Raw genomic sequence first — 13,677 nt, 5'->3', positions numbered from 1 at the left:
TCCAACGCAGGGGCTACTCTCTGCTGCACAGACTGTGCTCAGTATCATCATCCTGTGCATCAGTGCAAGAGAGGGCAGGAAGATTTTGACCAGAAAGATACCACTGCAGCTGGATGAAGCGAAGAAGTAACTGTATAGCTTACAGACATAGCTTCCTCCTCACTTACGTTCAGCAGTTACAGCGCTTGAGGTTTGTGCAGCACTTGAACAACATGGTTTCCGATCCAGCAGACAGTTAAGTTTGTGCTTAAATGTTTGTATCTCCAGAAATACCGCCTCGCTTCATGCGGTTCAAGCCAAAAGCATTCCCAAGCTCAGGTCTACAATCTACCTGTTTTATAGACAGCAACACGTATGGTCTCCAGCACAGTATCCTTCCGAGTTCCTATAGGAAAGGTAATTACCATCCTCATTTACACGTAAGCAATTAATATCAGTGGAGACAGCCTCCTGTTTCCTTGCCATCCTGGAAGAAGTACCTTACAAACAGGCTCCACCAACCAGATGTGCTTGTGGGGCTGAAAAAGCAAAGTCCCCCTGACAGCCCACAGCCCCCCACGTGCCGGCTGCTCGCCTCCACCCAGCCCCACTGTGCTGGGACCCACCTGGGGGGCACCCCGTAACTCCCACTGCCAAACCCCAACCCACAACAGGAGCATGTTGTACTGTAAAACAGATAGCCCGTCCGTGCAGGGGAGATGGGCTGGCTTTGGGAAGAATGGGTCTATGGGGGTAATTTCCTTTTAGGGGTTATTTTGGGGATGAAGGCTTTGGGTGGCATTTCCTTGGGGGGTGGCTTTTGGGAGGGATGCAGCCAAGCCGAGGCTGGAGGTGGGGGATACCCGGCATTCCTTACCTGGCCGGGGCACCCCGGGCCCCGTGCAGTGCCACCTTCAGCACCCCGCACCCCACTGTGCCGCTCACATCGCCGCCAGGACACACGTGGGGTCGGGTGGGGGGGACGCGCGTGGACCCCCGGAGCAGCAAGCAGAGAGCAGTGCCCGCAGCCAGACAGCTGCTTGGGGGAGGCGGCGGTGGCAGGAAATACCAAAAGACTGATCCAACCACGCTAGGGAGGGAGGGAGGGAGGGAAGAAAGGGGGGAAGAGAGGGAAAAAATAGAAGGGGAGGGAAAAAAGAAGGAGGAAAAAAAAGAAAGGAAGTGTGCAAAACGCGGGCGGGATCAGCACGGAGTGGACACGGAGCTCAGCTCCGTTCTCCTCCTTCCCCCCAGCTTGGTTCTTCCTTCTCCCTGACACAGGGAGAGGCTGAAGCCAAGGCAAGACCCAGGGTAAATAAACAAAAGCAAGAGCCCTGAACAGCAACGAGGCACCCGCAGACCCATGCAAGCAGACAGCTGCCCTTTGGGGCGAGGGAGCAGAAAAGCCAACCCTGAGAAGCCCCCACACCGAAGCCCTCCAGCTGCAGGAGCGCTCTGCCCCAGCACCCAGCCACCCGTCTACCCCATCACTGTGGCTCGAAGGCACCCGCGCAGCACTTTACCCTGAGGCACAGGCAGGCTCCTAGCCCCGCATCTGTGGCCAGAGTGATAAAAATCAAGCCAGTGGCGAGCACGGACCCCCAAGCCCCTCCAGGTGAGGACAACAGGCAGATTGCAACAGCGCTGGCCGCAGCCTGCCAGCCCCCTGAGAGGATGTGGCTTTACAGGCAGCACGGTACCTGGTACAGGACTGCGGTCTCCGAGCTGCACAGCCACACGCAGGTCGACGCCAGACCAAGAACAGGAGACAAAGCAGGACCTCTCTCTGGAAGAGAGAAACCAAACATCCACCCCAACCTGTGGCAGCAGCAGCAGAATCAAAAGGCACCCAACTTTCTGAAAGCAGTATCACATGAGGGGATAATGTGACCAATACGCGCGTCTGACTTTCGTCGCTGGCTCTGAGTCACCCATTCACAGCTGAGCCCGCGGTGCAAAGTGCAGCGTGAAGCTCAGACTCACGCTTCTGAAACCAGAAGTGTTAAGCCAGACACCCCAAGTGCTCCGCTAGCCTGCCCTCTGCACAACAGCTGGATCTGTTTTCTCTTTAGCACATGCAGCCCCCGAGCTGAGACCAAGACCCGTCAGCTATGACACTCCTCGTGCTGCCCAGCAAGCCAGCTTCCAGCTCTGAAGAGCACTGACTCTCCTAAGTGAAAACATCTCCCAGACTTCAGAAAGAACCCAGAATTCATCCAAAACTGCAAGCTCAGCTTGGACAAGGACAGTTTCTCCCATCCACAGCCTCTGGCCAACCGATGGACTACAGGGGCTCACCCTGCACTATTTACATCCACGTACCTACTGTTAGCCAGCAGGGGCAGCTGATCTCCTGGGGAGCTTGGCAGGACACAGAGCAAAACTCATTCACTGTACCTGGCTAGGAGCATTTCATGACATTGGAGAGAGAGTTCAGCATTTATTTTCACTCTTTCCTAGAAGTTCTAGCACAAGACAGGACTATAAACAGGTCATAAACTAGACTATAAACAGATCAAGCATGCTGGGGCTGCCCTCTACGCTCAGGCAAACTGAGACCAGCCCAGTGCTCTGCAGAGCACACTCACACTGGAGGCTGCAGGCAGAGGCATTGACTGCCCTCATCCACAGCAAAGTGCCCAGATCCGTGCGTGGGGACCAAGTCCCCAGCCCCAACACCTCTTCTCCAGGTGATGAGCTAGAGAGAGAAAACACCCAGCTGAGCCTCACAAAGAGCAACAAGCCCAGAAACCCCTCCATGCCCCCCTACTACTGAAGGAGCTACCCTGGGACTTTTCTTCCTATTAAACAAGCCCCAGAATCACTTGCATTGACAGGTAATTATTAAATTCACCTGTAGCCATAGCAATTTCTGCCATGATCTGCAATGTGTAGAGTGTTATCAGGACTCCAGTTGCCTTTAAGTTGGTTGGGATTTTGTCCTAATCCTCACCATGGTTTTACCCTTAGGGCAAGCCTGAGTGTCGTGGCGGGGCATGGAGGTGCCAGGGCCCTTTGGTCCCCCCAGCTCAGGGCACCAGCAGGCAGAGCCACTGTGCTGGAGGTGAAGCAGCTTGCCACTGGCTGCTCCAGGCCACGCCACACCGGGCTCTTCTGCATGTCCCCGTGCCCTTCACACTTCTTCTTTTAGGGCTGGCTTACTCAAATGCAGCCAGGAAGTTTGCCAGCACCTTGCCTGGTCCAAATGGCTTTTCTATTAAACCATGGGTTTGAATTGATCCCGTCATCTGCATCCAGAGTAGCTTTAGGCCAGCTCTGGCAGCAGATGTGGCTCCTTGGCTACTGTGATACAGAGGTCTCAGGTTTATAGCATCCCTACATGAATCACAGCAGGATTCAAAGTCCACTTCCCAAAGACTGCACTTTTAAAAGCTGGTAGTATTTTGGGTAAAGCTTTCCAGTAAAATGATCTTCTTCTCAGGAAATCATTCCACAATTATTATTTCACCTGCTCACTGCCAAATCACCACACAGAACTCATTTGATAAAACCTGGGCGTGCAAAAATGCTCCTGTCAAAACAGCTAGGTCGTGGTGAGGCATACACTTAATGCTTTCCTATACGCTCTAGGACAATGCATGTCACATCAGGAAATAAACAAAGCAAAAGGTTTGCCAGTTAAACTGCAAATGATTTGTAAGTCAAACTGAACCATTAGAGCAAATTTACATCAGACTGATGTTTTGCATCATGTGGCTATGGCATTTCTGATGTGGTCCAGGGAGCCCTGAAATTGGATTTGCTGTGCCTTCAGACCTTGCACCAGACGGGTCCTCGGACTGTGGGTTAAACAAGGAGAGTTACACCCATCGCTTCCCTGCCCGTCTGCCAAAGACAGGACCTGGACCCATGCTCTCCCTTATAAACCCCCCACAGAAAAGTGGGGATGCCAAACCACACAAGCGCTGATATTTTTAAAGACTGCTTTCCACAGCCCCCTAGTGTCTGTTTGGTTAACAGCTATTCAGAAGACAATGCATCTGCTTGGTCTCTGCTGCTTATGATTGCCCTGCCTGCACTGTCCGTGCAGCTCTACCTGCGCTGGCCGTAAAATCCTCCTGCAGTAGCTGTGGATTACAGAGCTCATGGCCCCAGTGTCTGTGCTAACAACACCTGAGCTCCCTTGCTGAAAGCGAATTCATCAGTGTCCCCAGATATGATAAATCTTTTTGACAAGAGACTTCTGACGGATATACCCAGCAGTTAGGGCTGAGGTCCATTTTGGCTTCACTTCTCCTTTGCAAGAAACCAACCCTCCTTTTAGAGGGTCTGCAGCTGTGATATTTTCTTTGGGCATTTGCCAGCATTCATAACACTTACCTTTCTCACCACAGCAATATAATTTTGTCCTAAGAGGGCTTGTAAACTGGTGTGGACTCTACCATAAATAAGGGTAAGGAAAACAGCAAAGCACAATAAGCTGTAATTGTAGTGCTGGGAGAGTGAAATCAGAGTGACTCAGTTGTGTTGCTCCAGACCTTACAATCCAGAGTGTAATAGTCTGGGCACTTAAAAACAACATCTAATGTATTTTTAAGACAATCCTACGAGATGTGTGACAACACAGTATCAGTGCTGTTTAAAAATTGTGATAAAGGGAGCCAGAGTTGAGCTGCAGCAACAGACATCACTCGGTCCTTTCAGGTCAGCAGCCTACCGTTTACTCTAGGAAATGACTACAAGACTTTTCTCTGCATCTTCCTCCTTGAATCCTTCACCTTTTGCTAACTGCTGAGCTCCTCTTCCCCCGAACAGAGACCACCTATGTGAAACGCAAATGCATACTCATCTTGCAGTGTCCACAAGACACACATATTATGCTTTCCTGTATCTCACAACATATCTATATGTTTTACAAGCTCCTGCTTATGATTAGAAAGGTTATTAAATACCATAAAAGCCATCAGATATATTTATTAGCCTCCATTAAAATGGAAATTGAGAGGAACAATCATATTCATATCGTTATAATTAGTACAACGTCTCTATAGCCATAACCACATTAATCAGACATCATATGAATGGTTGTTAGCATTGCAAGATACTTGCCCTTAAGCCCATGACACACAGCGAGACAAGAAGCAAGAAGCTTTAAAACAAATGAGCTAAAAAAGAAGTTATTGAACACAAGTCTTTATCCATAGGCATAAACTTCAACACAGCAGAATACAATTAACGATATGAAGAAGATCACTTTTTACCCACATGCATTTTCCAGTGCAAAGCTCCTTGGCAAAAATATTTGATGCCATTGCTGGATAGAGCAGGAGTTCCTTGTTAACAGGTAAGTGCTGTGTCTGTTTAAAGCTTAAAAAAAACGTGTCCACAGCAAAATGTTTGCTTATTTTACATTTCAAAAAACAGAGCTACTGCTAAACCAGGATCCTAATTGCAAGTTTGCTAGAATGGGTCTCTGGGGAAGTCAGAAAAAAACACAAACAGCTCCCTGGGAGCTCCTGGAGATTGGAGTCCTCTTGTGGCAAAAGGCAGAGGAAATTTTTCAGCAAATGGTGACTGCTGAAAGTTGGGGCTCTACATGGGAGGCTGCATGGTGAATAACAAACACAGGGAATATCAGCTTGGCAAAGATTTTCACGTCACACTGCAGAGCATAAAAGCAGCAGCGCGAAGATTTCACAGCTGGCAGTGGGCAAGCGTCAAAAGGAGCAGGATGCCACCGCGTTTTGATACTGCAGGCTGCGCTTCTGTTTATTTTAGCAGCTCGTGTCTGTTAGCGTGTGTTCCCTGCTGAGATGATGTTTCTGGCTGTTTTTTTTTTCCCTCCGTCAGCAGAGGTAATTTTTCCTGCATGTTTCAATAGTGAGAACTTTTCTCCTGGCTAATATATTCACCATGTAGTACTGCAAGCCAGCTCCTGTCCTTCTTGTCAGCCTGCTGCTGAGTTGGGTGAATAACGCAATCTGAGTATCTTGTTTAAATCTCGCTGCTCTGTATTTTATCTTTTCTGCTGCATCGTTTTCTACCTGCAGTAGTCCCTGTGGACTGCCTAGAGTTCAGCTTAGGAGACATTTTGTGTGAATGATGGATGTTGGCCATGCTGGCGTCCTGCTCCCTGCCTATGTCATTTCAACTACTTCTATCCAGCCCTCATCCTAGAGAAGTCTCTTGTGGTCTTAGTTATCTGACATTAAAGGAGATTTCTTGGGCAGATCTCACCTTCCCTAGCCTGCACCCTAGCTAGTATCATCTCCTGTCTCCAGGAGGCTCGCCCTCAGGAGTGCTACGTGAATGGTGTGCTGGGAGGTAAAAATGCTCTTGCTCACACCTTGGTTTTGCTATGCCTGGAGTCAAAGGAGGTTTACTTGTGACTACCTGAGCTCCTCATTTCTCACTGCTCATTTGAAGGCTGTTCAAATCATGCACCACAAACCTATTTTATTTTCCTCAAAGTGTCTAGGATAGGAAATGAAGCTGAATATTGCCATTATCGCTCTGGTGTGAAAAACAGATTAAAGAGTTAGTTTGGTAGCCATCAATCTGCTCCTGCAGGCCTGGGTACTAACTAACTGCAGCCCAACACGCTGAACTGATTTGGTAAGCAACACTCCTTCTGCAGCTAGCAGCAGGCTGGAAAGCAGCCGGGACATCCACGATCTGACAAACAGTCCAGTGAAATCTGGGCTGGATTTCAAAACCCTTGATAAGACAGGACATGAAACCAATTTGCTACTCAAAAACATTCCAATAGCCTTTGTTCTTGGTAATATTTCCAGCTAATTGCTAAGCAAGCTAGCTGTTACAAAGCCTTGAAGGATAAAACTAAAACATACACGTATATGTAAATAGACGCATACATGCATACGAACATATATGTAGACAAACTTTTTGTGTGGCTGGACCAGACTGCAACACCCGCATTGGTATGGATAGCTGACATGTTTCTGAATGATCACAGATTTCCTCAACAGCTATTGGGAAATGTCCATATAAAGTTAAATTTTAAAAACTTTCCTTTTTTTCAGTTTCTTTTTCTTCCTGTTCCAAATAGACTTCGGAGCAGATGCCAACAAGCTTAATCTGTCTGGACTGAATGCTGTTGTCATGCAGAAAACATCGCAGTGAGGAAAAACATAAACACATCTCTTTATAAATGGTTTGATTATTAGATTCACAGACCCAGACACACGGATCTTCACATAGGCCACTATCAATCTCTCTAGGGCTATCTATTTTCTGACTGATCGATACTCTGTCCATGGATAGATCTGGATCCAGGCAGATGGTCATAGCTTAGTTCTGCTTTGTTCATTACTTCATTCTCTGCAGAGAGGGGCATTTTGACTTACAGACAACTGAATCTAGTTTCTGACACCCAACGCATGCTATTGATTTGAAAGTCAGGCCAGACAGTCACAAGTCTGATCTATCAGTAGCTTTGTAATAACACTACATCATATTCCGAAGCTTGTGGCTGCTTCCTAACGTTACAGGATGTGTTTGTTCTCATACTTGACCCCTTTTATTTTGCCTGACTCTTGAGTCATTCTCACAGCCAGCTTGTCTCCGATAAATCACGGAACCTCTCACTGCCTCTTTCTCACTCTTCTCTCTGAAATCCATCTTCTGTCTACGTCTGTCATCAAGTAAAAAGTCTCCTTGACTCCTGCAATTAATTTTAAGGATTCTTCGTTATTGCTGTTGCCTCCCTTCAACAGGACACCTGCACTTGCCACAGGGGCTTGAAGGAGACTGGGAAGAGAAAGAGTACAATGGCATTTTCTGCTACTGCTGAAGGACAGCTAGCTTACTGGTTAGGCAGCACAGAGGACTGCCAATATTTTTTCTACCTTTTGCTTCAAACAGGGACACCTGTCCAGTGTTCCTGTCACAGATTAAATGCAGAAGTAAAACAGAGAAGAGTAAAGCCTGAAGAAAAAAACAGTTTTCCTCCAAACAGATCTAACATCATCAAAGCCCATACTCTGACTTACAGCCCAAAAGGGCAACACATAAATGTTTCTTCCAGAGCAGAAAGTCCACCTCTTTTATGCCAGAGAGGACCTGATTTGAGCCCAGAGCCACTGACTAGATCTATGCTATTGATGTCCAAACACAAGGGCAGTCTGGCAAAGGATGGCTGGATTTAGCTACTAGTTGAGTCTTGACACTACAGAATAATAGCCTGGGAAGTACGAGGTCACTGCAGAGAGCTGTAGATATTTGCTCCATCACTTTGCAAATAAAATTATTAATGTCCCAGCTGCTTTCAGCCCTGATGACCTTCATTGTTCCACTGCCATTTATAATGCCTCCTGATCTGCTCCTACAGTGAGATCAGGCTTGCTGTGGTGCATGGCCTTCTCATGCTATGCCTACATTGGCAAGTAGGAGCAGATCTGTAGGGCGAGCACTTGGTGTTGAGGGTGTAATATCCACACTGTTTGCATTTCAGAGGGCTGGCTTTGGACTAGTTCTAGACCAGTCCTACCAAGTCAGCACCCATCAGCGGCTGCAGTGAATCAGGTATGCTCCTAGAGTACATCCTCCACTGCAGTTTCACTGAGAAGGAATCCAGATCCGTGTACTCCAAGATCGCTCTGCCTATGAACTGAAGAGCAGTAAATAAAGATGATCAGGAGGTTCACCTCACAACCACATTGCTGATCTGTCTGAAAAACTGAGTGACATCTCTGAGATATGAGCAGGATGCTGACTGAAGAGATACTGGGGGGGAAATACTGCTGAATGCAAAGAGGCCGGTTTCAGAATAATGTGTCATCTTAGCTACTGGCTGTTAGCAGCTCCATAGGTTCACCCATTGCTTAGTCTTCCCCTCGATTACCTGGCAGGGAGGATCAGGGTCCTCATTCCCCATTCATGCCTTGGGGATGACGGCAGTCATAGGGTACCCTGGAAGCAGAACCCTCAGCTGGGGCACCCTGGACCCATACTCCTCCCAGGCCTCCACTGAGAACAAGCCGAGCAATAGGGCCAAAGGCTGCTTTTTTCAGTCAGCCACTGTCACTGTTTTTATGCTACTGTTTTGAAGACGAATTGTGGTAAATGTGGCAGGCATCCACTTCGACTCTCATGGTAAAGATAAAGGAATTAAAAGTGAGACCGACTCCTTCAGACAAATGTCTTCCTGGAAAAGCTGTCCATGAGAAACACACCATAGGCTTGAGCAACAAATCCTCTCTGTGGTTACACAGACTTGACTACAGGACTAGAAGGGTAACGTTGGTCATGCATACTTGAATGAAACCAGAGTTCAAGACCATCTCTTGCCACCCAGAACAAGAAACCCTCAGGGACTCTGTGACTTCAATTCATCTTTGTCCCACTTCCCACTAGATTCCTCGGCACAAAGGAGAGAGTAGAATAAAGAAAAGAGTAGGATAAAGTATTCTCTTTAACTCATCTCAAGAGGAGACAAATAATTGCACTTACATATGATGAGCTAACTTTGCAGTATTTTGCAAAAGTGACTTAAGTAATCCTTGGCAAAAGTGTTACATGGAGGGTTTTATAAGCAGAGCAGAATCCAAATAGTTTCCTGGGGGTGGGATCACAGTAAAACCCTAAAATTCAGTCTGTTTTCATCAGAGCCATGCCAAGCATCTCAGCCAGATTGTGGTTTTGCAGCAAAACTCTGTGCTCCTCGCAACTCCGTCAAACTTTCCAGTGAAACCAGATGAAACTCAGCAGTTCTGGACTCAGCCAGAGAGCTCTTAGGAGGCCCGTGGCAGCAGCACGTAGACAAGGCTCTGCTGGGTAGTCAGAGTGAATTCCTGCCTACAGACTGATGTCAGCTAGGGCTTTGCAGATCATAACCTGTTTTTTTTTTCTTTATTTGAGAAGATTGTGTTGAAGTTGGATCACTGGATTATGTCAAATGGGTTGGTAAAGTTTAAGGATACTCAGGCAGAACTGTTTTCTCTTCTCTCAAATATGCCTCACTTCTTACAAACCTGCACATGTACACACAGTTTCTCCCTGAGCAGACGTTACTTTTCACAAAATTAGGGGGCTATCATCCGTGATGAGTACTAAAAAGCTTCAAAAAGCCTATTCTGCAAGCTGGTGCAAAGCACAGAGCCCAGAGGAGAGAAAGGAGGGCCTGGTGAGGAAAGAAACAGCCTCGTCAGACCTGGTCTCATTGCTGAGCTCTGCTACTGAAGTTCTCTGTGCAGACCTTTTACCTGCTCATAGCTCTTCACGGCACAGAAGGCAACCTTTCCCACAGACTTTGTTTACCTACATTTTAAACTCTTAACATCAGTGGATGTTTTACCACATCTAGAACTGCAATTACTCCTATTCTGATATAAATAACATTTTATTTCAGTCCAGTATTGCACATTATCACTGGTAGAGAGAAACACAGTCACTGACTTGTTCTTCTCTATTGCTTTATTGTGAGTTTATTAGATTTTTCCCTTAAAAAAACAAGGAGTTTGTAAAAGTGCCAATGAGCTTTTAGAATGGAAGATATTTTCTAAAACTCAAAGGACCTGCAAAGAAGAAATGTTACATCTCGAGAAGACAAAAATGAGTCAGAAAAGGTGTCTCTGTTTCTACGTTTAGGCTGTTGGCTGTCTAGGGAAAAAAAAAAACCTAATAAAGGTTCTTCTGTGCCTTTTTTAACAAGAGAGCCAGTAAGATATACTCTAAATTACGTACCTCTAAAAGCATAAGGCCAAGAACTGGTGGAAATTTCTCCTCCACTATCCTCTCTGTTTTTAACAGAAAGAAAAGCTTACTTGGTATGGGAGTTGTATGCTTGGGAGAGGAAGGCTGTGGGTGGAAATGTAGGGGAGTGCAGGACTCTCAATTCTTACCCAAAGCACAGGTAAATGGCATCAGCTCAAGAAAACACACAGGATTTGACATCTGGCAGTTGTTTGGCAGACTCTCAGATAACTTGCAAAGGAAATTCTGTTCCGTTAAAATGGGAAGGGACCTTTCTAAACACAAAGTGACTATAGACACCTGTGAGCTTGTCTATGTGCATTTTGGTTATCCTGCTCTAAGTAAACGGTTCATATTAGACCAGGGTGGACATTCTGATATAGCTCACAGCTGAAGACTGGGTCTTGTCAGGATAGCTTAAAGAATTCATGCAGCAATATAAGGTAAAAAAGCAAGCCTTGATTTTAGAAACGGAATGCCTTCCTGGGAAGTACTGCTGGTTTAATTACAGAGGTTGCAAATCTCTTCCTTTCCCTTTCTTTTGCAACTATCCTATATCAGTATTCCATGTTTAAAGAGAGTCTGAACTGATTGCTCTACTCTATTATATTCCCCTTTACCTGAACAGATGCCAGCTCAGCTGACGCGTAACTGTACTGCCAGTAATCTCTAACTACTTCACTTCTCAAGAAAGTGCACAAGGAAATCAAAGGACCAAAGGATGGGGACATGCAGAAACATTCCCCACAATGCTGAGCTTGAAGGGCTGTTGGTGTATGAAAGATGAACATATTTCAACATTTTCATGTATTTATAATTGAATATATTTAAACTGTAAGGAAGTGGGTAGAAGGCACCAGTTGAAGTCATGTTTCTGGAAAGGGGCAGAGGTGGGCTCAGCTTTCAAATGCTAGAAAAATAATACTCTTGTTACCAGCTCAGCCAGACACCCATCTCAGGTTCTGGAAAAAGGGCATTTCCAAGTGTCCCCCAAAAGGTGTAGCACTGACCTAATGGGTGGACAAGGGTGGTTGGGGTGTTTCTGATGAGCCACAAGTGTTCTCTGTGGACTTCTAGTGCTTCAGATGCTGAACATTTTACCTTAAAGTGTGACAAGGAAGAGAAGCGAAAAAGGAAACACAGCCCGGTGGTCTGCTGAACTCATTGCACTGCACAGAAATTATGCCACAATGCACTCAGTTAACTGACTGCTGATAAAAATAGAAATTGTAAAATGTCTGAGGTGGGTATTATTAACTGCTCTGAATGAATTATATTCTGTGTTTTTGGAGGAATTGTGTGAGAAGCTTTCTCTGAGAGTTTCAGAGAATAATTACTGCAAGTCTTCTGAGCATCTTGTGATGGAAAAACAAAATTGTGAATCACCTCTACAAAAGCACATAGATACAAAAGACATACTGCCAGCTAGGTCTGAATATAGCTGTCTTCTACCTCCATTCTTCCAGAGTCACCACAACACCCAACAGGTTCACCAGTGCTGAGTGGGTACCTGCTCAAACCCTCACCCAACTGAACAAATTCAGCCCACTGTACTATAAAAATTCCCCATAGCCAAACCAAAAGGAGGGCAGCTCCTAACTCCGTGAGAGGGTGGCAGAAACAAAGAGTTACCACTGCAGGATATAACGACTTTGTATATGAATGAGCGTGGGTGTTTTCTCTGAGGTGCTGCAGCCCTGCTGGCTCAGCCGTCTGTCCCCACCACAGTACTCTCACGTGCAAAATAGCATTTAAATCTCATCCAGCTCACACCAAGCTGAACAGGCCCACAGGGTCGGGCAAAAATTAGTGCCAACAGGACAATCAGTGTTTCAGTGTCGTCTTCAGTAAAGGCAGCTGCAAGAAGTTTCAAGCTCAGCCACACCGCTTTAGAAATGCATGCTGTCCACCACTGAAACATCTCTGTCGCCTTCATGCTAGGCACATCTGAGCATCTCAGCTCCTGCAGGCACCTGTGCAACTGTCAAAGTACACAGGGTCAGTCACAAACTGAAATAACTACCTGAAGCGAGGGTCTGAACTCTGAAAAAAATTTGCTTACAGGAGTAAATCTTATGTCCCTTAGCAAACCTCCTTGGAGGTGCAGGAGTGCTCTGCTGTAGCTGTTTGACTGGTACCACATAAACACTGATTTAGTGACTGTATGTTCCTACCAACAGCACTGCTTTTTGAGACCTATTTCAAGCTAGGAGGGCAAACCTTTAACAGACAGAAGGTGGATGTGTGTGTGGCGGAAGGGCAAACTAGAGAGAAATAAACTTTATAAAAAACATCTAAATCGCAAATGAACTTGGAGAGGAAAATAAGCAGTCTTGTGGTACTTCATGTCTATTGCTCCTGTGAAGGTAGGGCTGGTGGTTATCCTTAAAGTGACTTAAAAATTAAGAGTCCAGCTACCATGAGGCATGCCAGACCAGTTAAAAAAACAGTGCAGCTACTCACCAAATGCCATGCTTTGTGAAAACCCAGAAACTTCAAATGAAAAAGACCTATTAAGTCAGCCCACTGGGTCTTGGTCCAAGAGTGCAGGATTGTTCCTGGTCCCTGTTATATTTTCTTGCCCCCCACCCCCTGAAAAGCCTGGCTACAGCCACCTATTTGCAGCACAAAGCTGCAGCTGCTCAGGGCTGGAGACAGAGACTGGAGCACAGAAAGCCTGGGAAGAGAAGCTTTGCTTTTCTCCACACTCTAGTAACTACAACCAACCCAAACTGCTCTGGGGCTTTTTTTTAAAAAAACAAAACAAAACAAAACAAAACATTTCTTTAAAAATATATAGGACAAGGTTTTATTTGGACAAGCTGCAAGAGGGAGAATTTCTGTCAGATAATATGGCTGGCTTTTCATGCAAGCTGTCCTGGCAAGCCCAGCTATAGCGCAGCAAAACTCTCCCTCTGGTCAGATCCTGAAAGATATTTTCTCTGAGAGTGTTCAGAATCAAATGTGCATTTAACTCTTCTTTCCATTTCACACTCCATTTCTAGTGATTAATGCTTGAAAGCT

General features: G+C 46.1%; 2 protein-coding genes across 5 annotated transcripts in view; one reads left to right on the top strand and one right to left on the bottom strand.

Moving 5' to 3' along the window:
* Positions 1–13,677, bottom strand: part of OSBPL5 (oxysterol binding protein like 5) — a 174,996-nt gene that overhangs the window by 132,543 nt on the left and 28,776 nt on the right. The window contains exon 1 of one of the 4 annotated variants that reach the window (XM_083838994.1): positions 1,680–1,945. The exons of 2 other annotated variants lie outside the window; for them this stretch is intronic. In XM_083838994.1, coding sequence (XP_083695120.1) covers positions 1,680–1,787 — 108 coding nt within the window. In that variant the 5' untranslated portion in view covers positions 1,788–1,945. Of the gene's footprint in view, positions 1–856; positions 1,064–1,679; positions 1,946–13,677 lie in introns of those variants that run through there. One more of the 4 variants, XM_083838997.1, reaches the window with a different exon arrangement.
* Positions 1–13,677, top strand: part of LOC310900699 (uncharacterized protein) — a 54,498-nt gene that overhangs the window by 17,063 nt on the left and 23,758 nt on the right. The window lies entirely within an intron of this gene.

This window comes from Anser anser (genome assembly GCF_964211835.1).
Source record: "Anser anser genome assembly, chromosome: 5".
In the NCBI taxonomy this organism is placed as follows: domain Eukaryota; kingdom Metazoa; phylum Chordata; class Aves; order Anseriformes; family Anatidae; genus Anser; species Anser anser.
Note: the sequence above shows the minus strand (reverse complement) of the source record. Positions and strands in the feature narration are given on the sequence as shown.